General features: G+C 37.3%; 1 protein-coding gene across 6 annotated transcripts in view; it reads left to right on the top strand.

Moving 5' to 3' along the window:
• LOC149561756 (Pentatricopeptide repeat (PPR) superfamily protein) overlaps positions 1 to 21996 on the top strand; it is a 308014-nt gene that overhangs the window by 7222 nt on the left and 278796 nt on the right. For all 6 annotated transcript variants that reach the window (XM_089825298.1, XM_089825301.1, XM_089825300.1 and 3 more), the window contains exon 3: positions 15843 to 16022. In XM_089825298.1, the coding sequence (XP_089681424.1) occupies positions 15843 to 16022 (180 nt within the window). The remainder of the gene's footprint in view (positions 1 to 15842; positions 16023 to 21996) is intronic.

The following is a 21996-nucleotide window of genomic DNA, read 5'->3' as shown; positions in this document are numbered from 1 at the left end:
CTTCTGTTCTAGAATTTGCAGAGGTTGTAGTAACCCAACGGGTAGAGTATGTTCAGATTTGTTCTGCTGGTAGACTACACACTCTCTTACATACTGCAATAATTCTCCTTTAAGACCTTTCCATGGAAACCTCTCCTTGAGATGTATGTAAGTTTTGAGGAAGCCCAGGTGTCTAGCTAAGGGTGAGTCATGTACCCCCTTCAAGATTTTTTGCTTCAATTTGGATTCCGACACTAGATATATCCGATTCTTACAGTAAATGATGCCATCCACCACTTTGTATCGATCATCCTGGGTGTTGCCATCCATTAGCTCACAGACAAATGTGTTTTTCAAATATTCCACCAACAAATGCGCTTTCCATTCAGCGAAAATCTGGGTCAGTGAGCAAATGATAGGTTTTCTCGATAAAGCATCTGCAACCACATTGTCATTCCTTTCACATATTCAATGTCAAAATCAAAATCCTGAACCTTGCTTACCCATTTTTGTTGCCTCTCGTTTAGGTCTCATTGTTCCAAAAAATATCTCAAGCTGTTATGATTAGTACGGATGACAAACTTGGCAACCCCTAGATATTGTTGGAACTTGGTCAATGCATGGACAATAGCCAACATCTTTTTGTCATAGAGGGAATATAGACGCTTTGCTTGTCTAAGTTTTTGATTCTCATAGGCTATGGGGTGTCGATCTTGCATTGGTATCGCGCCAATGCCTTCTTCGGATGCGTCACACTCCAAAATGAATGGTTGAGTAAAGTCAGGTAGGGCGAGTACTGGACAAGTGCTCATTACTTCTTTCAACTTATGAAAAGTGCATTGTGCCTTTTCATTCCACTGGGAAGAACATTTCCTTGTCAGATCCTTCAAGGGTGCGCTGCGTTGGGAGAATCCTTTAACGAGCATCTGGTAATAACTGTATAGTTCGAAAAATCCTCGCAACTTCGTGAGTGATTTTGGGGGAGGCCAATCAAGGTTCACCTGAATCTTCTCTTGATGAACTTAAACTCCATATTTACTTACAACGTGCCCTAGGTACAATATTTCTGTCATATAGAATTAACACTTGGATCACTTGGCGAACAAGGACTGATCCTTCATGATCCTGAGGACTTCATCCAAATGCTTCAGGTGCTCTTCCCATGTCCTACTATAAATAAGAATATCATCAAAAAATACCAGTAAGTACTTACGCAATTGTTTGTTGAAGATGCGATTCATGCCTGATTGGAATGTAGTAGGTGCATTTGTTAATCCGAATGGCATGACCAGGAACTCATAATGCCCGTAGTGACAACGAAAAGCCGTCTTTTCCACGTCTTTTTCCCTCATGTAGATCTGATGGTATTCGGAATGAAGATCTATTTTCAAAAAATAGACTACGCGACCAGCAACTCATCTATGCTTGGAACGGGATATCTATTTTTTATTGTTTTTTTGTTCAACGCATGGTAGTCCACACACATGCGCATCGTCTTGTTCTTTTTGACCAAAACCACTGATGCTGCGAAAGGGCTAGAACTGGGACAGATCCATCCTTTCTCCAGTAGTTCCAGAATTGTCTTTTTGATCTCATCTTTGAATATCTTGGGATGGCGGTAGGGTGTGGTTATTATTGGCTTGACTCTTGCTTCCAATTCGATAGTATGTTCAAATCCTCGATGAGGCGGTATGCTAGGAGGAATGTCTATAATTTTTTTTATCATGATCACTCAAAATATTCTGGAGATCATCATCTTTGGGAGGTGTCCTTTGCCCTTTTATAGGTTCTGCCGAAACAAAACAATGTGCAGTCCAAGCAATGTCATCACGTTGAAAAATTGCTTCCATCAGATGTGCAGAAACTTCCTTTAGACCCTCATTTACCATTCCGCAGAGAACACTCTTCTTTCCATTGAGAACAAAAGTGAAGTTCATTTGTTTGAAGCTCTGAGTGTATTCATCAAGTGTCTCCATCCACTGTGTGCCCAAATTAACTTCCATATCATCAAGGTCCACTATGAAGAAATCTTAGGTCACCATTTGATTCGCCATTGTGGTACTTAGCTGAGGAACAAGGTGTGTGCAAGGCAACAAGGTCCCTCCAACAACCTTGACTTGGAATCTCACATGTGATTCAGTAGGTAGCCCTCTTTGTTTCACTAGGGATTAGTTATGAAGTTGAGAGTGGCTCCGCTATCGAGCATTCACGATAACTCTTTGTCTTTGAAGGATTCCCCGTACACGAAACACTGTGCACCTCGAGCTACCGGCTAGGATGATAGTTTTTTCATGTTGTACCAATGCTACAATTCTTTCTGTATGGTTCAAACTAGCCATTTTGGTGTCCTTATGGGGTTGGTTGTCTTTAGAGGGCATATCTTCTTGTTCATCCTCATCATTGGACACAACTTCAATGTAGTGGATTTTTCCTTTCTTGAGGCATCTATGCCCAAGTTCCCATGGTCCTTTGCAGTTGAAACATAGTTTCTTCCTTTAGAGCTCTTGCTTGGTAGCTTCGTCTAGCAACAACTTTCTTAATGGAGGTTTGTTATCTTTGTCTCTTGGAAACACCAGTGGTTTGGAATGTGAGTAACTTTGTAAGGATGCCGCCAATGATGATGCCATACTCCTTGCCTTCTTAATGGCCTCCGACAGGGTGGCAGGATTGAACCCTTCTGCCCAACCCTTAAGTGGTTTGGTCAGTCCTTCTATAAAGAGCACTATTTGTCTTTTTTCAGAATTGTTCGTGACCAAAACAAAGAGTTTCTAAAATTCCGCAATGTACTGGTCAACCAATCCAGTTTGCTTGAGTTGTGCCAAATCTTTGAAATTGAGTTTCGAATCATTACCGTCAAATCGAACTATCAATCTCTCAGGTAATTCCGCATAGGTATCTATTTGACCATGCCCTAGTGTGATGGTGCTATGATGCCACCATTCATGCGCAACTCCCTCCAAATGTAATGACGCAAATTTAATTGCTTCTTCTTCTGGCATAGGATTAAGCTGAAAGTAAGTATCAACCTTCATTATCCACGCTTGCACAAATATGGATCCGGATTTGTCAAATGGAGACAAATTTACTTTACTCAACTTCCTTTTGAGATCGTCATTAAAATATCCTCAGTTTCCACCTCTCGAATATCTCATTCTCAGATCTGCATAATCTTTGTAGGATATATCTTCCTCCAAATTCACATTCTTCCAATCTTCTCTCAGTTGTTCTTGCATTTCTTCAAAGGTCTGTTGCTTCTCACCGTGTGGTGCCTCCGTCTGTAGGGGAAAAGACGACATGGAAGGTTGAGAGCGTGTTGGATGAGGGTTTGCTTTACCCGACACTGAGTCTACATTGTGACCATTTTGTTCACCAGATATTTTATTGTCTGCCAACTTCTTGAGAGTTTCTTCCCTGAGAAGCTGAGTATCATTAATCTGTGTCTGATTCCTTGCAAGTTCTCTCAGTAGTACCACGAGATCGGCAGTTGTGGCTTCCAGTTCTGCAATCATTCTATCAACAGAATGGGTTCTTCTTCTCTTCCGACTATACACTCTCATTCATTGTCCACAAGTTGGTAAGATTGAAGCTCTGATACCACTATGATGTTCCATTTCCGCAACTACTCTCAAAACTACCTTGCTTCTCGTGATATGCTACAACTGTCTATCTGATGATACCATATGGTATACATGAGAACAATATGGTGAGATTACAATGGTGTATGGTGCCAAGCCGGGTGCATAATCAAAGGGGAGAGGCCGTACGGTGTGAGTTGATAGGAGATCTAGGGTGGGTCTTAGTAGCAACATACAACACATACTAGGGATCTAGGGTGGGTCATAGTAGCAACAAAATGTTTTGAAGTATTTGTAACTACAGCACATGTATTGTTTTTGCAGGATAGTTCATAGAATGACCATTGAGGGTATTAGAATTTTTAAAAAAAATTTTAGTATCTCACTGTATTTAGCTAGTTCTAGATAATGGTCATTTACACTTTCTTTTTAGTTTTCTCTTCCAGTTCTATTTATAGATGTTGTCTTAATTAAGACAACTATTCTTTTTTTTTTCACATTATAATTGATTGTTAATCCAATCATGAATTCCGTTATCTCTGTTCATTTATCTTCAACAATTTCATCGAAAACTTAGAATCTGTTATATGTACTTCATTGATAGAATCTTTTTTCTTTTGAGGGATTCTCACCCTATATTAATATCTGATCATCATCCTTGAAACCACCCTATGAGATGCTCTGTCTACCTTGCTTTTTAATATATAAATAGATAACTATTACATTCAACTGTACACCAATATAGTTCCAGCAGTTTCTCTTTCATTGTGCATGTTACATACTTTCTTGGGCACCTGATCATGCAGGAGCATGCATGCTTCTTGCTGCTGCAAGTTCTCAAGAAAAGTAGGGGCATTCGGTTCTCCTCTCTCCCTCTTCTGAAGGTCTTCATAGGTAGCATGCATCACCATCTAGCGTGGGTGGAAGGAGTAGCTCACCCATGTAAAGAATTGCTCAACTATTGAAGAGAGGGGCCCTCCTCTCTATAGCTCATTAATATATTTAAGGGGTGGAACGTGTATGCATCTTTCTCAACATTACCTCCAATATCAATTAACCTCGTAGGGAGTAGAATGGAATAAAATTTACATGTTTTGTTCTGAATTAGAGGTGTTAATTAATCTCGACAATAGCCCCTAGCCTTCCAATATAAGATCAATCTAGGAAAAAATTATTGCTTCATTTATATGATCAAATACCTCATCTAGCCAAGGAAAAGGATACCTATTATTAATGGTGACCTTGAGTAGAATATTGTAATTAATGCATCAACAAAAAGTACCGTCCTTCATCTTTAAAAAAATTATTGGAACTCTCCCATGTGTGATATTTTAGGTTAGCTAAACCCTTTGTCCAACAACCTATAGTTACACCTTTAACTTATATATTTCAAGATGTCACTATTTGGAATCCCAATTTTATGCTTATCAATAACTCAAATGTTACAAGAATTTTTTCCGTAGAAATATTTATGATGAAAGATAAAATGTGAATGATTATTTATATGAGTCAAATTAATAGAAGAAAGCATGAAACGGAAAAAGACAAAAAATAGGGAAGGAAATATTTGATAAAGTGGGTATGTAGAGAGCCTAGTTAAGGTCTTTGTTGGGCTTTGAGCATTGGAGAAGGGGCACACAGGATGTGTCCAACTGAGGGTACAACGTACACCTAGGAATGTCCTGGCCAGGGCTGTGTTATTTCATTTTGTAGGGCATGAGTATCATACCGTGAAGGTATGTGGGGTTCTAAGTTAAAATTGTGTCCTCCTATGAATGCTTACTTGACTGAAGAATGCAGACTTGTATTAGGCCTCTAGTGTGTCTGTTTGCAAGAATATCCAGGTTCTCTCGGCTTCTCACATATATGTATTAAATTTATATAATTCAAGCAATGAATTTTCTTTTACAGTTTCTGGAAGTTGATTTATAATTGCACATTAAAATTGCACAAATGAAATCTTGTATTTTTATTAACTTTAGGTTTGGTATGTATGTATAAATAATTAACTTACTTTAAACTCATTTTAAAAACTTACTTTAAACTCATTTTAAAAACATCTTTTACCTGAAATAATAAAAGCAATGTCTATTTAACAGGAAATTAAGCGACTTACATTAAGTGCATTTCACTAGCACCACCCCCAGGTCTTGGGCCTAAAATCCATGCCAATTAAGGGTATGAAATGCATTAGGATGATAAGCTGTAAATAAAAGCACATGAAAAAAATCGTGGATATGAGCTAGAGATAGTAGTAGATCAAGTCTATATGCAAATTTGGTTTGTCACTTAGATCACATCAAATGACCCTATGTATTTGATTGCTAGATTACATTATTGTGGACATTTTTTATCACCCTTTAGCCCATTACATATAACCAATCAAAGTTGACTTTCATGGGCTAAGTTATGTTTGTTGTTGGCACAGGAACTGTTGTTTTTTTTGGAAATGTGAACGATTATTTATATGAGTGAAATTAATAGAAGAAAACATGAAAAAGAAAAAAACATAAAATAGCGAAGGAAATATTTGATACAGTGGGTATGCAGAGAGCCTAGTTAAGGTCTTTCTTGGACTTTGAGCATTGGAGAAGGGGCACACAGGATGTGTCCAACTTAGGGTGTGATGTACAACTGGGACTGTCCTAGCCAAGGCTTTGTTATTTCATTTTGTAGGGTATGTGTTTCATACTGTGAAGGTATGTGGGGTTCTAAGTAAGAACTGTGTCCTCCTATGAATGCTTACTTGAATGAATAATGTATACTTGTATTAGACCTCTTGTGTGTCTGTTTGAAAGAATATCCAGGTTCTCTCGGCTTCTCACATATATGTATTAAATTTATATAATTTAAGCAATGCATTTTCTTTTAAAGTTTCTGGAAGTTGATTTATAATTGCACATTAAAAATGCACAAATGAAATCATGGCTTTTTATTAACTTTAAGTTTGGTATTTATGTATAAATAATTAACTTTAAACTGATTTTAAAAACATCCTTTACCTGAAATAATAAAAACAAGTTCTATTTAACAGGAAATTAAGCGACTTACATCAAGTGCACTCCACTAGCACCACCCCTAGGTCTTAGACCTATAATCCATGACAATTAAGGGTATGAGATGCATTAGGATGATAAGTTGTAAATAAAAGCACATGAAAAAACTCGTGGATATGGGCTAGAGATAGTAGTAGATCAATTCTATATGCAAATTCGGTTGGTCACTTAGATCACATCAAATGATCTTATATATTTGATTGCAAGATTAGATTACTGTTGACATTTTTTTGTCACCCTTTAGCCCATTACAGATAACCAATCAAAGACAACTTTCATGGGCTAAGTTATGTTTGTTGTTGGCACAATTACCTTCAGTATCAATTAACCTCGCAGGGAGCAGTATGAAATAAAATTTACATGTTTTGTTCTGAATTAGAGGTGTTAATTAATCTCGACAATAGCCCCTAGCCTTCCAAGTGAATGATACGGGTTCTATTCCCACTACCTACTCGTTAATATTCCTTGGAGTGGGTAAACTGATATTATTGGCTTAGACAGAAGCACAACTAGGGGTTTTGGCTGTGGAGTAGGGCAGTAGTGATCTGGGAAATCTGAAATAGCCAGAATCATTTGGTTTTACGTGCATTCCCAGTTATAGTTACCCTAAGAGAGGGAAGATGTCAGACCAAAGGATGCTCTGGTAGAGGCTATGACTATATGGTATAGGCCAGAGGGCTCTGCAAGAGACTCACATAATCCCCTAGAACCATTGAAGGGGCTGTCTATATCTATAGTCATAGATATTTCAAACCTTTTGCAATCATGCACATATTATGTATTTACTTTCTAGTACTCTCCTAGTACATACAATTTCTTTGTTCTCAACAATCTATTTTCTCTTTTTATGTTAATCCATATTTGTAGACGCGCCAACTCGTACATTTGTATGTGAAACATGCTTTTGGAATAGGCTTGGAACTTAAATTAAGTTATAGGTTCTGATACTGCAGTACAATTTTTTCCTTTGGATACGGCTATGGGAATATGTGTGTGAAATTATTTTTAAGAAAAGTGATTCTCATATCTGTCAATAAATAGAAATTTTCAATACCTCAGTTTATAAATTGCAAAAAAAAAAAAAAAAACTCTTAGTCTGAAAATGTCATTAGACGATGAGAATCCAAAATTACAATCAATATTTAACAGTGTTCATTTGAACTGAAATCAATTGGAGTACCACTCACACTAGCTGTATCACCTGCAGAAGCTGCTTCATCTATAGACACTTTTGCAAGATATGCAACTATAGCATCTAACTCAGCAGGCTTATGATTTAGATATTAATTTTTTTTTCACACCGTCATTGTATTCAAGTGTCTTATGTGACAAGAGATGAAGTTTGGAGTGCATATAGACAAAATCCTTTTCTTTTCTTGCACTGAAACTGTTATGCTAAAAAAAGAGTAAAGGAGGAGTATGTACTCCAATTCTGTTCAGCCAAAGAAGAACCTGTAAATAGTTGATTTTACATGCAACATATAGTGTTTAATTTTATAAATACAAAACATGGACCATACAATTAAAATATTTTCTGCACACCCAACCAAAGTTATAGAGAACATTAAATGGGACCAAATATGAATTCTGACATTGCCAAAACATTCTCAAGCTTTTAGGATATCGGAGTTTTTAAAAATTGTAAAATACTATGCTAGATCGGAGTTTTTAAAAATTGTAAAATACTATGCTAGATTGATCGAAATATTTCCCCTTAATTGTATTTGTTTGATAGTGTGAATAAATATAGTTTCGAGTTTGCAGAGAATGTGATAATAGTTTCATTTATAAAACTAATAACTTTACACAGATTTGATGAGACAGGCTTGACTAAAATAACAACATATAGCTTTCCAAAGCATACAGAAACTGAAAATTTAAAACAAATTATCAAATTCCAATATCTGGTACAAATTGTAAGAACAAAACTAATATTCCTGAACAAAACTAATATTCCTTACCTTCCACACACATTTCAATTCTGAAATACAAAATACAATACCCAAGAATGATAGCAGCATTATTAAATCACTTAAATATATAACTTCTTATCATCTTATTATTCAATATGAAATGTTCAATAAATGAAATAATCTTCGATTCTTGCAATCACTTAATAAATAGCATTTAAGAATGACGTCATAAATACCAGCTATGGAAATCTTCAAAGTCTTTGAATTTTTTTTACAAGGACTTCATAAATTTCATATCGTACACATTAATGTGTAGATGTGAAATCTAAGTGACTTGGCCAAGTCACCAGCTAGGGAGGAATACTAGTCTTCTTGTTTATATCTTCTAGAGGGGTGAGATGAACCATGTTCGATCTCTCTAACCACAAGGGTTTCAGTTAGAGAAAGTAAATTAAATCGCACAATCCAAATGAGCTCTCAAACCCCTTTTTATATGTTCGTTGGGGTACTTTCTGGAAGTTCCATTCATTTTATTAATTTAATAAGCCTCATGTACTTGAAAGGCAATTTAATTTGTTTAAAAACATTTCAAGCACTTGAAGTCACTTTTTAGGGTCTTAACATTTAAAACTTTTCATCTCAGTTCCAACAGGCTATAATACTCAAGTTATTTTAATCAAAAGAGTAACTTTAGTTACTTTATTTAAATATAGCTCAATATTGCACCCAAATCAAAGAAATGGCTGAATTGCATTGGAATTGGATATTGACTGCATAAGAATGTGTCAGTGATGAATGATGATAATTGGACTCGACAAACTGAAGAAGAGGTTTTTTAGAGTTAAAGGGGCCTTTTGCATGTTTTCTAGAACTTCAGAAGGGCATTCTGATGCATTTTTTGGAGGCTAGTGTAAGGAAACTTCAACAAAAAATATAACCATTTCCACATAACCCATAATAGATCTGAAATAAATATGGAATTGAAATCCACATGCAAGAGAATAAACAACATATTGGGAAACCTTCATTGAGGGAAAAAAAAACCTAGCCTCCAAAAGCATCCATCACCATCTATTATTCAACAATCAAACAATCCATGTGAACAAGCATGAATCCACACATACCATGCCATGCCATACTTCCAACCTTCACAAATGCTACCTTGGCTAACCTATCAAGCGTTGTTTTGCTTGATTTTACTTTTTGCCATTTTTTGCCTTCTCACCTTGTCTTTGCAACTATCCCTGTGGTTGCTTATATAGTAGCGAATCCCACAAAACCAATTACATAAACCATGTGCTACGTAACCCATTGACCCCACATTAAATATTGGACATTTAATATTTTTCCCCCAATATTAAATAATCACATCAAATATTATCACAATGTTACAATACAACTCACCAAGAATATTCTATTAGAATATCTACGTGTTGCACGTCCATCTAGGTGCTCCAATGTGCAACATTACATAATAAAATAAAATAATACAATACAAACAATATTAAGCAATGTGTGCAACACACATAATCTCAACAATCTCCCACTTGTATACATTGCACAGGGTCAATCCGTAGCCACATAATGTAATGATCCCCATCTTTTGGACCGTCAATGGAGTTCTTATTTTTTCGTTCTCTGAAGGCTAAGTGGAGAAATAAATTAAATTAAAGTTAATAAATAAATAAATCTAAAGGTGACTTTATATTTAATTAATTTAAGTTTCTAGTAGCACAACTAATTATTGTATTGGAAAGAGGAAAGCTTCTAGACAGTGAATTTTTTAGGATAACTAATTATTGTATTGGAAAGGGGGAAGTTTCTAGAGAGTGCAATTAAATAATATTTTATTTCCTTCTAGAAGGGTGAAGGAAAAGAATAAATAGAGGTGAGAGCTTCATTGTTAAGCATCCGATTATTGTCAATTGCATTTGATATGAACTTGGGAGAAGAAACTAAGTGTTTCTAATTTCCATTAGCCATTTGAGAGCATCAATTCTTTAGTGTTGCAACCATTTGAGGTGGTTACATATCCATTGAATTTGGCATTCAGGATAGCTTCATTTTTGGAGTTCTATTTGTGCTTAAAGTTGAAGAATAACCGAAGGGTTTGAAGAATATTGAAGGACTATCGAGTGCAGACTTGAAGATTCATCTTTGACAGCCATTAATTATCGTTTTTTCCCCTTGTTGCTATAGTACGCGTGAACAATGACACACTATAGTATTTGTGCAACTTTCATCTCCATCTGTGGGCATCACTATTATCAGGTTCCTCTTGCAATCTTAGGCATATTATTTTGCCATTGTAAGTGATAATTCAAAATCAAATTTGACATTGTTGTAGTCATTATTGTAAGCTCATTTGTCTTGGCAAATTCATAGCAACATTGTACATGAGAATGAATTCAATAAAGGAAATATATGTTGCATACCATTTGTTTGACGAAATGTCCATCTAATAGCATATATGATCAGCATAATAGTTGTATGCCAATTGTTTTTCAAAATGTCAGTTGGCTGTTGGTATGCATTCCATATCTAGTTTCTATGTATATGCATTGAAAATACCAAAAGAATTGCACTTACATATTAGTTCATTGTAAGAGGAATTGTAATATATTTGCAATCTCTTAGCATCATTCAAACTATATCAAACAATCTGAAACACAAAAAAATCATAAAAGAGAATGACAAGTACAAGTGTTTGACAATATTCCTTGAGCAAAAATAGTTAGTTTGGGCAATGAATATTACAGTGGTATCAGAGCTTGCTTGCAAAGTGTTTGACAAAATGTCAAACAAATGAATTAGAGAAGAATTTGTGTTTGTTGAAGTTATAACCGGTTGGGGTTATTACATTGGTATCAGAGTGGTTTCCTGTTATCCAGTGGGGTAAGAAATTTATATTATTGTCAGATTTGTTGTTGCATTTGGAGTGACCGACACCCTAGCATTTTCTAGCCATGCACAGGCATAGGAGGACTGGCAGTTCTAGAACTGAGTGGAGTAATGATGACGTTAGCACGAAGATGAATGCTTTGCAGGAGAGTATGGAGAGACTTAAGCTTTATCAATAGAGATTGACGGAGAACTTGTCGGATCCAGAGATAATTGAAAGGGCAACGAGGTATATGGTTTCCACCTTTAGAAGACCGATATCAAGGTTGCAAGGAAGGAAGCTTGAGTTTTCCCCGACAGTAGTCCGTGATGCAGATGTACCTATATTTAGTATGGCACCTGCTAGTCCTATCTGCAGTGTTAATGATGGACTTAGTGGCACTGAGCTTCAACAGGTTAAGGCTTCCAGAGCTGTTGTTACAATTAGTGCAGAGATAGTTGATACAGTTGTCACCACTGATACTTTTGGCTCTCTTGAGGATAGGATTATTATTGGAGATTTGTATGTGAGATCTCGTGGTGTTGCTATAGTGCAGGAGGCAGTTGCTTCCTCAGGTGGGATAAGGGCACTTATAAAGTCACTTAGTTGTGATGTTGGTGATGTGGGTGTTTCAACGGAGTCAGTGGATGTGAGTTTATGATCTAGTATTACTGCTTCGCAGCTTGGCACTGAGTCATGTGTGCAGAGTTAGTAGTCCACAATTGAGGCTTTGTCAAGAGATGTCAATGTAGATAGTATGGACACATCTGATAATCCATTTGATGATGCTATGAGATGTACTGGGTATGACACCCCTTGTCAGATATTAGGTGATGACTCCGAGGAGGTTTTGGATGGGTCCTAGGATCGATGCTTATAGGTTCTTACTATTGAGGTGGAAACTGAGACATGAGAGAAGATTGATACGACAAGGGCTTCCATTTCTTTGGATGAGGAGTTGGTTGAGGTACATGGCAGTTGTATGTCAGATGCTGAATTGTGCAAGGAAGATAGCACATGTATGAGCGATCTTGTGGTGGAGAGTTTTGATTTAGTTTCCTATCTCAATGCAATTAGTGAAATAGAGAGCTTGCATAGGAGTCGGGGATTACAAAGGCATCATGTGACTTGTTAATTGAAGGTGAGTGATAGTAACATTTCTTTAGCTCTTGAGCATTATGATGCTATTTGTCAGATATTAGCAACATCTGGTTGGGCTGCTCTTATGTTTGATGAGCATGGTGATAGTACTCTTTCTCTTGCAGAGGTTCATGCGTTTCAAGAGGCTGTTAGGATCTTGAAGCATAGTTACTCTCAGTTAGTTGCTAACAGGGATTACCTTTTGGGGTAGGGTAGCACCTGCTATGAGATGTTAGGGAAAGAGGAGGTGAGCTCACCTGGGAGCTTGAGGTGATCGTGGACTCTCCTCAGTGTACTCTATTGACTCTTCAGGAGTCACAGCCATAGTTGGATGAGGTTGTTGTCGAGTTAGAATAGGTACAGTCGACACTAGCCCCAGACCCTATTCAGTTACATATTGTGGTTGGTGGTAAGTTTGCTTGTATGGTTAAGGATGAGGGACGTGATGATGTGGTGAATACATTCGTCCAAGATATGACTGTAGTATGTACAGAGGAGGTGAGAGCATCAGTGGAGACGGGCTCTCATGGTGATTTGCTTCCTTCTATTGGAAGTGAAACTATTTCTTCTTTTCATATAGCTGGTAGCATTGGATAGTTGGAATTGTCACATTTTCAGAGGGATCAACTGTGGAGTTTGGAGGAGCATATTGATGCTTTCACATATAATTTCTATTGTATTGAGTCATTAATGGAGTATTTGCTTGAGAGCTCGAATTTGCAAGAGGTTTCATATAGTATACCTGAGGGTACTCTCATTTGGGGCTCTCGTGCTATACAACAATTTGTGAGGAAGATTGTAGAGACCTTGGCTATAATGCTTCCCAATAGGGATTTTGCGGTTGGGTTTGCTGAGAGGGTTGCCTAAGATGTTGCCCGACCAATAGTTCAGAGTTAGAGATTAGAGCCATCTTTTGATTTCCAATTTGATGATGATGAGCACTTGACAGAGATTGAGAGTTTTTATCAGCATTATATTGTGAGGAGTGCTCATCACTTTTCTTTTGACCCACAACTAGAGGACTTGGTTTTCAACATTATGGATGGTGAGAAAAAGTTTGGTATTCATTATACTCGTAGAGAGTGTACTTCTCTGCCAAGGGTTGAAGATTTTGAGATACAGGGTATTGTGAAACAGTTGTATGTGCTAGTAAATGAGATGAATCAAAATCACAAATGGATGACCCAACTAATTTCAAATCCAATATTTGAGCAGTGCATGATATCGCTTTTTTAAAGAGCAAAATGTGATGACCAGTTGTGGCTTCATATTTGTGGGACATTTCTTATGAGATACTGCATGAGTTGGGCACAATTGAGGTAGAAGGTGATGAGAATTCATGTCCGGTTAAGTCATATGACGCATTTGTTGGCATGAGTTCCCCGGATCATGTATTTGATGGCGATGTAGCAATATTGGGAGTAGGAGCATGCGAGAATACTATCATATCAGCAACCACTTCTGTGTTAGTTTAACCATCCAACAAGGAGTTGAGCAGTATGCATGTAGTTGTTGATGTGTGTTCTGATGATGGCGCATATGTTGATGATTATGAGTTTTCATCAATTGCAGATTCAGTTCAATTTTCTATTGCGGTAGTTAGTGTTGTTCATGTGTCCATATATTTTGATGTGGCTACACCTATTGTTGATACAGTTGGCATGAGTGCATATGGTTCGCTGTAGCTACATCTTTTTCAACACATGTTGGTGATGATTAGGATTCCAGTCCAATATATATTATGTGGGTGGATACAGGGAAGAAGAGGTTTCATAGATCTTCTACGGAGTTGCCTTCTAGTGACATTCTGATTTCTACATCATTAGCACAAGTTTTGGGTGCTAGGCTGTAGCACGTGGTTGGTCCTGATGATGCTGGTTTGTAGTTGGTGTCCATAGGGATGTCACATACTACTTCATTTTGGGATCCAGGTGGAGGTTGGAGTTCATTGTGTTGTTGGATTGTTTGAGGACAAACAATTTCAAGGAGGGTGGACTGTAATGTTCCCCATCTTTTAGACCCTCAATGGAGTTCTTAGTTTTATGTTCTCCGAAGGCTAAGTGGAGAAATAAGGAGAAATAAATTAAATTAAAGTCAATAAATAAATAAATCTAAAGGTGACTTTATATTTAATTAATTTAAGTTTCTAAAAGCACAACTAATTATTGTATTGGAAAGGGGGAAGCTTCTAGAGAGTGAATTTTCTAGGACAACTAATTATTGTATTGGAAAGGGGGAAGTTTCTAGAGTGCAACTAAATAATATTTTATTTCCTTCTAGAAGGGTGAAGAAAAAGAATAAATAGAGGCAAGAGCTTCACTTTTAAGCATCCAATTATTGTCAGTTGCATTTGATATGAACTTGGGAGATGAAGCTAAGCGTTTTTGATTTCAGTTAGCCATTGGAGAGTGTCAATTCTTCAGTGTTGCAACCATTTGAGGTGGTGAAATATCCACTGAATTTGACATTCAGGAGAGCTTCATTCTAGAGTTCTATTTGTGCTTAAAGTTAAGGAATAACTGAAAGGTTTGAAGAATATTGAAAGACTATTGAGTGCGAACCTAAAGATTCATCTTTGGCATCCATTAGTAATCGTTTTTTCCCTTGTTGCTACAATACGTGTGATTAGTGCTGTGCTACAGTGTTTATGCAACTTTCATCTCCATCTGTGGGCATCACTATTATCAAGTTCCTCTTGCAACTATTAATAGTTAGCCTTGTAATCTTAGGCGTATAATTTTGTTGTTGTAGGTGATAATTCAGAATCAGATTTGGCATTGTTGTAGTCATTATTGTAAGCCCATTTTTCTTGGCAAATTCATAGCAGCATTGTACATGGGAATGAATTCAATAAAGGAGATATATGTTGCATACTATTTGTTTGACAAAATGTCCATCTAATAGCATATATGATCAGCGTAATAGTTTTATGCCAATTGTTTGTCAAAATGTCAGTTGGCTGTAAGTATGCATTCCATATCTAGTTTCCATGTATATGCATTGAAAATACCAAAAAGAACTGCACTTACATATTAGTTCATTGTAAGAGGTATTGTAATATCATTTGTAATAAAGTCAAGTTTTTAATATTGTTAATACCTCTAATACAACTTAGTTTGATCAAGCCACAACCTTTAACATTTCAACTTATGTCTATTACAAATATTACATCCAAGTGCATGCTTCAATTTGTGAAAACATCTTATGTAGCATCACATACCTTGTTTAGTGTTTCTGACCAATGTTTTTGCAGTATGTAGTATAGGAGGCCTGATGAATCTCTTTCTATCTTTTGCAGGTGGTTTGCTATTGGCTTTGTCAGAAAATGATTGGATAGAGGAGGTTCTAGGACTACTAGAGAAGGTAGAAATAGCTGAAATTTCTTATCCAGCATGTTTGATAAACATTTTTAAATGCTTTGGGAGGGCCAGATTGCAAGAGATGGCAGAAAAGTACATTATTGCATTGAAAACGAAAGGTAAAAGGTTACATTTTCTCTTGATTTGTATATTCTTGTGGTTTGGGTTGTCTCATTGTATATATATTCCTCTAGGTTGCATTTTTTACTGGACATGAGTATTCAAATTTTCAAAGTGAAGATGTCCTTATTTTCTGCAAATATTTTAGTTTATAACTAAGTTCTGGCCGTCTTCGTAAAACTGGAAAAATCATTGGTTCACATAGTGGTTAACATGAGACATTACTAAATAGGAATGTACTATTAGATTCACTACAACATAAGCTTAAATTTTTTTATTAATTTTAATCTTCACTTCTGTTTGGAGTGTAAAAATTGATGAGACTTTATAAGAACTAGATAAATATGTGATGGATACATCTAGGTTTTAATTTGGTAGTATCTGTGGAAAAACCTAAGAAATAATTTTTTTGTCTTCAAATGTATTATACCTTAAGTTTTGCTGATGTGAAAATTCATGGAGCAAAACATGCATAGGGTAAAATGATTCATGATATCAAACTTCAAGCAAGATATAGGTTCAATATGAATAGAAATTATCATTGATTTAAAAAAAGATTTCTTCCTCCCTATTTACTTTGTGCCTAAATTACTTTCTCATTGAATTCCATGGTCATTTTGTTGGGAAGTCTGTTATGACATGATACTTTCTCATGACTTCATGAAGACTTATTTGAGAAGTTAGAAAGAACCTCACTAGTGTTACCAAATTCACTTGCTGCATAAAATATAAGTTGAATGTATAGAAAAATATGCAGTGGGGCGGTCTTGAAAGTTGAAACTAATGACGAAGACGACCTAGGTAGGGAACTCTTTGGTTAAGTGTGTATTTGGAATGTGTTGGAGGAACCAACAACGTCAAATCGATCATTGTAGAAGTACACGTGTAGAGTTTGGGATGCTTATTAGGGAAAGTCTAGGGCTAAGGGGGTTGGGCTAGACAATTTTTGGGAGGCAATTAGTTCTGCATAGACTTCCCTAACACTTTAGGCCAAAGAACTATTTGTTTGAGAAAATATAATAATAATGCGAGTTTGCCCTTGATATACATGACATGAAAGATGGGTATTAGAGGGTCCTTGATGTCAAGAAGAGGTAGAAAATTAACTATTAGAATGAGCGACATGGTGTCAAGGAGTCTTATTTGTAGTACATTGCAAGGTTGAATGATGCCTCATACATTTGTTTCCGTCAGTATTTGAATCAATAATAATTAGAGGGTGCTAAGAGTACTAAACTATTTTCCTTGTTTTAGGTTTATGCTAGTTTATTGGGCTAGAATATTACCATCTATATTTATTTGTTCACTCCATTTAAGTTCACTTTTGTTGTGTGTCGATCAGTCACATCCCTTGATTTATGTACTTGATCGACACTTATTTAGCCTAAGTGGAGTTACACTTTTATCATGCTAGTTTGAGTTATATTGCCTCCTAATTGAGAGTGACTAGGAGTTAATCTCTTACCTATTGGTCATATTATCTTCTTGATTCAATGATGTAAAAGATCTATATGTTTGTTATTTTCTTTATAATTATGCTTGGATATTAAGTGTAGATTTTTTTAAATTCATTTCTTGGGTTTATTAGGTCATAGACTTCAGGTCCTATGTATGATTATTGTTTATAACAATTTTAACATACCAACACAATTGTCATGTAATTTGTTTTTTTAAATAGTTTCTTAGTGAACTTTTTAACGTGACTAGGGATGCTGGCATGTGAGGTTGTTTGACTCCCCATGAAATGCTTTTGACTTGGAGCTATGACCTAGTGAGGCCACAATTGGGTGACATCCCCTTATTACAAAGCTGAGGCCCAAACTTGTGATCACATTGGATCAACAAAGGGACAAGTCTATTAGAATAATCTTTAATGCTCACTATTGTAGTTTACTGTAAATATTAGAATGTTTCTAATATTTAGTTGTAGTGTAGAATAGAATGTTTCTATTCTATTCTATCGTCCTTTTGTATATATTGATCGTTTCGATCTCTGATTAATCAAGCAAGTATTCTGCCATTTACGTTTGTAACATGGTATCAGAGCAAGGTTAAATTTTCTTTGAAAATAATAATTTCTTATTGAAATTATCTGAACCTGGTTTTCGAAATTATTTCTTCCTAAATAATTTTGTTTCGTTATATCTAGTTCAAGCTAGGGTTTGGATGACTGTAAATCACGTTTTTCTATGGTAAAATCGCGGCTCTGGAAAATTTGAAAATCGCTAGTTTTTTAAAAATCACGTTTCTTGTTCCTTGGTGATCTGCGTCTCAGTTACAAACGGCGGATCTTTGTTCTATGCTTGCGACTGACATTAATCAAGACAAATATCTTCTGGTTGCAAAGACGTCAATCCGCCATTTATTTCTGCAAGTTCGCGATTTATTGGAGGTCTGACGTTCGCAGGTTTATGGTCGTGTTTTTTGCCCATTCGTGTGACCTCCAGGCGTCGGTGTTCTGATTTTCGGTGTTCGTATGACCTCCTCCATCCTGCCGTGACCTCCTTCCAGCACTGGTCGACTGTAAAACCACCATTTTTTTTGCTAAATCGACCTTCAAAGCCAACGACTAGGGTTTTTCCCGAAACCTTACTTTGTGGGTCTAGACAAATTTTTCTGTTTGCAGATTCTTTGTGGGTTTTCCGAGATCTTTAATGGGTCTTCATCAAATTTTTTTGGGTGTCTCGATTTTTGTGCCTCGATTTTTGAGCCAGCGAATCCAAATTCCGACAGCGTATTATTTCTGGGTTTTTCAAGCTCTCGTCCGTATACTTCATTTTTTTTGGGTCATTCATTTTCTCACCTCGAAATTTGTGCCATTTGAGACATTTGCATATTATGACCATCTGTATCAACAACATCAGAAGTCAAACTCAATTCAACAGCAAGCCAATGCTGCCCAGCACTCAGAGCAGAAAGAATCTCTCTATCATGCCTTTATGGCCAGCATACCTACAAATCATGCGAAATCTTCTGCCTGGTACATCGATTCTGGTGCCTCTCGACATTTCACTCATAGGTGTGATTGGTTTGTTGAATTCACTCCCTATTCTGATTCAGTCATCTTTGGAGGCGGCGAAGAATACAATATTGTCGGAAAAGGCAATGTTCAGATTCAGTCTGGAGGAAGAAAACTCATGTTTCTCAATGTATGTTATGTTCCTGGCATGAAACATAATCTTCTGTCTGTTAGTCAAATTATGAAGCACTCTCCTCAGTTGGATGTCGTCTTCAGTGGAAATAAGTGTTCAATTATTGATCGTGCTTCTCGCACTATCCTTGCTATCGGTCTTGAGGATCATGGTATTTATAGACTTATAGATTCAGGAGATTCTCTTGAGCATGCCTTCATCGCCGAATCATCCGCTCTCAGCAGCCTCTGGCATCAGCGATATGGTCATCTGAACATGCAATATCTAGCACAACTTGCTCGGGATAATTTAGTCCATGGCCTACCTAACATCCAGACCCAAAACCATCGCGTTTGCGGAGCTTGCCAAGCAGGGAAGCAACATAGGACACCATTTACGAATGGCGAATCATGGCGGGCATCTAGAGTGCTACAGTTGGTCCACGCTGATGTATGTGGTCCTATGAATACTCCTTCTATTTCCGGGAACAGGTACTTCTTACTCTTTGTGGATGATTTTAGTCGCAAAATGTGGGTATATTTTCTTAAGCAAAAATCAGATGTTTTTCCTGTATTTCAGCAATTTAAAGCTCTAGTAGAAAAAGAGTCTGGTTCCTCCATCCGTACTCTTAGGACCGATAATGGGGGGGATTTTTGTTCATCTGCTTTCTCTGTCTTCTGTACTACTCACGGCATTAGACGTCAGCTCACCACACCTCACACTCCTCAACAAAACGGTGTTGTAGAGCGTCGTAACCGTACCATCACAGAAATGGCTAGGGCTATGTTAGAACATAGAAATGTTCCCAGAAAATATTGGGCAGAAGCAGTATCCACAGCGGTCTATCTTCTTAACCGGTCACCCACTCTTGCCGTTAATCATAAAACCCCTGAGGAAGCCTGGTCTAGTCGCAAACCTAAGATCAACCATTTGAAAGTTTTTGGCTCTCTGGCATATGTATGGATTCCTGATGTCAAACGCACTAAGTTGGATTCCAAAAGCCAAAAACTTATGTTTACAGGATATAGTTACACACATAAGGCCTATCGGTTGATTGATGTAAATACTGATCGTTTAATCTTCAGTCGTGATGTTGTGTTTGATGAGGAACTTGGACCATTTCCGCTCTCTGACTCTCCACTGCATTCTGAGATTCAGTCTTCAGCAATCTCTGACTTGGGTTCTTCTATTTTACATGAGTCATCTGATGCTACTGATACACCACCTCAGCCACCTCCTGATAATACAGCTATCCCGACAGCATTTGATATTGGCTCCTCAACTCTTCGGCCAAAATGGTGGGCTAAAATGATTAGTGATCTTCGTCCTGATGAACTCATTGAGGGTAGAACCTCCAGAAATAAGAGCATTCAACACAACACAGTTAATATAGCTCTTATGGCAAACATTCATAGTATCCTTGAGCCCCAGACATATGCAGAGGCCAAAGGAATTCCAGAATGGGAACATGCAATGGATGCTGAGCTTCAAAGTCTTCAGAAGAACCACACCTGGGTTCTTTCAGATCTTCCTCTTGGGAAGAAACCCATTAGCTGTAAATGGGTCTATAAGGTCAAGTACCATGCAGATGGTACCTTGGACAAATACAAACCCAGACTTGTTGCTCGAGGATTCACCCAACGTGAAGGCATTGACTATGAGGAGACATTTGCTCCAACAGCTAAGATGAGTACTATTCGTATTCTTCTTGCCATTGCAGCTCAGTATGGTTGGAAAGTTCATCAGATGGATGTGAAGAGTGCTTTTCTCAATGGTGAATTACAGGAAGAAGTCTACATGACACAGCCCCTAGGTTTTAAGGTTGCCGGTTCAGAACCAAAAGTATGTAGACTCAAGAAGGCCATCTATGGTCTTAAACAGGCTCCTAGGGCTTGGTACATAAAGATTGATCAGTACTTGGTTACTCAGGGATTTCAGCGCAGCCCGTCAGATAGTAATTTGTATATTAAACACCCTGGTAATGAAATTCTTTTTCTTGTTGTCTACGTGGATGATCTGATCATTACTGGGAGTTCAGAACATTTGATTTCAGATATCAAACAGGATCTATGCAGAACTTTTGACATGACCGATCTTGGATTGCTTCATTATTGTTTAGGTATTGAGGTTTGGCAGACTGACAACAGTATATTTTTGTCTCAGTCCAAGTATGCCAGAAGTTTGCTTGACAGGTTTCGAATGCAGGATTGCAAACCTGCCTCCACTCCTATGGAGACTGGTCTGAAATTGTCCGCACAATCTGATTCTCCTCCTGTAGATGAAACACTCTTCAGGCAACTAGTAGGTAGTCTCATCTATCTTACTACTACTAGACCTGATCTCAGTTTTGCAGTCAGCTACATCTCCCGGTTCATGACAAACCCCAAAACTGATCATTGGATTGCAGCAAAACATGTATTACGCTATGTACAGGGTACTTCAGATTATGGTCTTTGTTATACAAGGAGTGCTACTTCTCAACTCCGTGGATTCGCCGATTCTGATTGGGCCGGCTCAGTTGATGACAGGAAATCTACTTCTGGTTATGTGTTTAGTATCGGATCTGCAACAGTTACCTGGACCAGTAAGAAGCAACAGGCACATGCCCTCTCCTCTATAGAAGCAGAATATAGAGGAGCTGTCAAGGCAGCTTGTGAAGCAGTTTGGCTCTGTCAGATGCTTGCAGATATGCATATTTCTCAAGCTATTCTGCCATTTACGTTTGTAACAAAGTCTACGATCACAGTGGCCCAATAGAGGTTTAAACCTGGGTGGGGACAACACCACCACCACCACTTAACTAACACACTATGTGGTGAACCCCAATAAAGTCATGATGTAA

Source organism: Cupressus sempervirens, chromosome 4, assembly GCF_028749045.1.
Source record: "Cupressus sempervirens isolate cs-2001-9-10 chromosome 4, ASM2874904v1, whole genome shotgun sequence".
Classification (NCBI taxonomy): Eukaryota; Viridiplantae; Streptophyta; class Pinopsida; order Cupressales; family Cupressaceae; genus Cupressus; species Cupressus sempervirens.
This window is presented reverse-complemented; position numbering and strand designations above follow the sequence as displayed.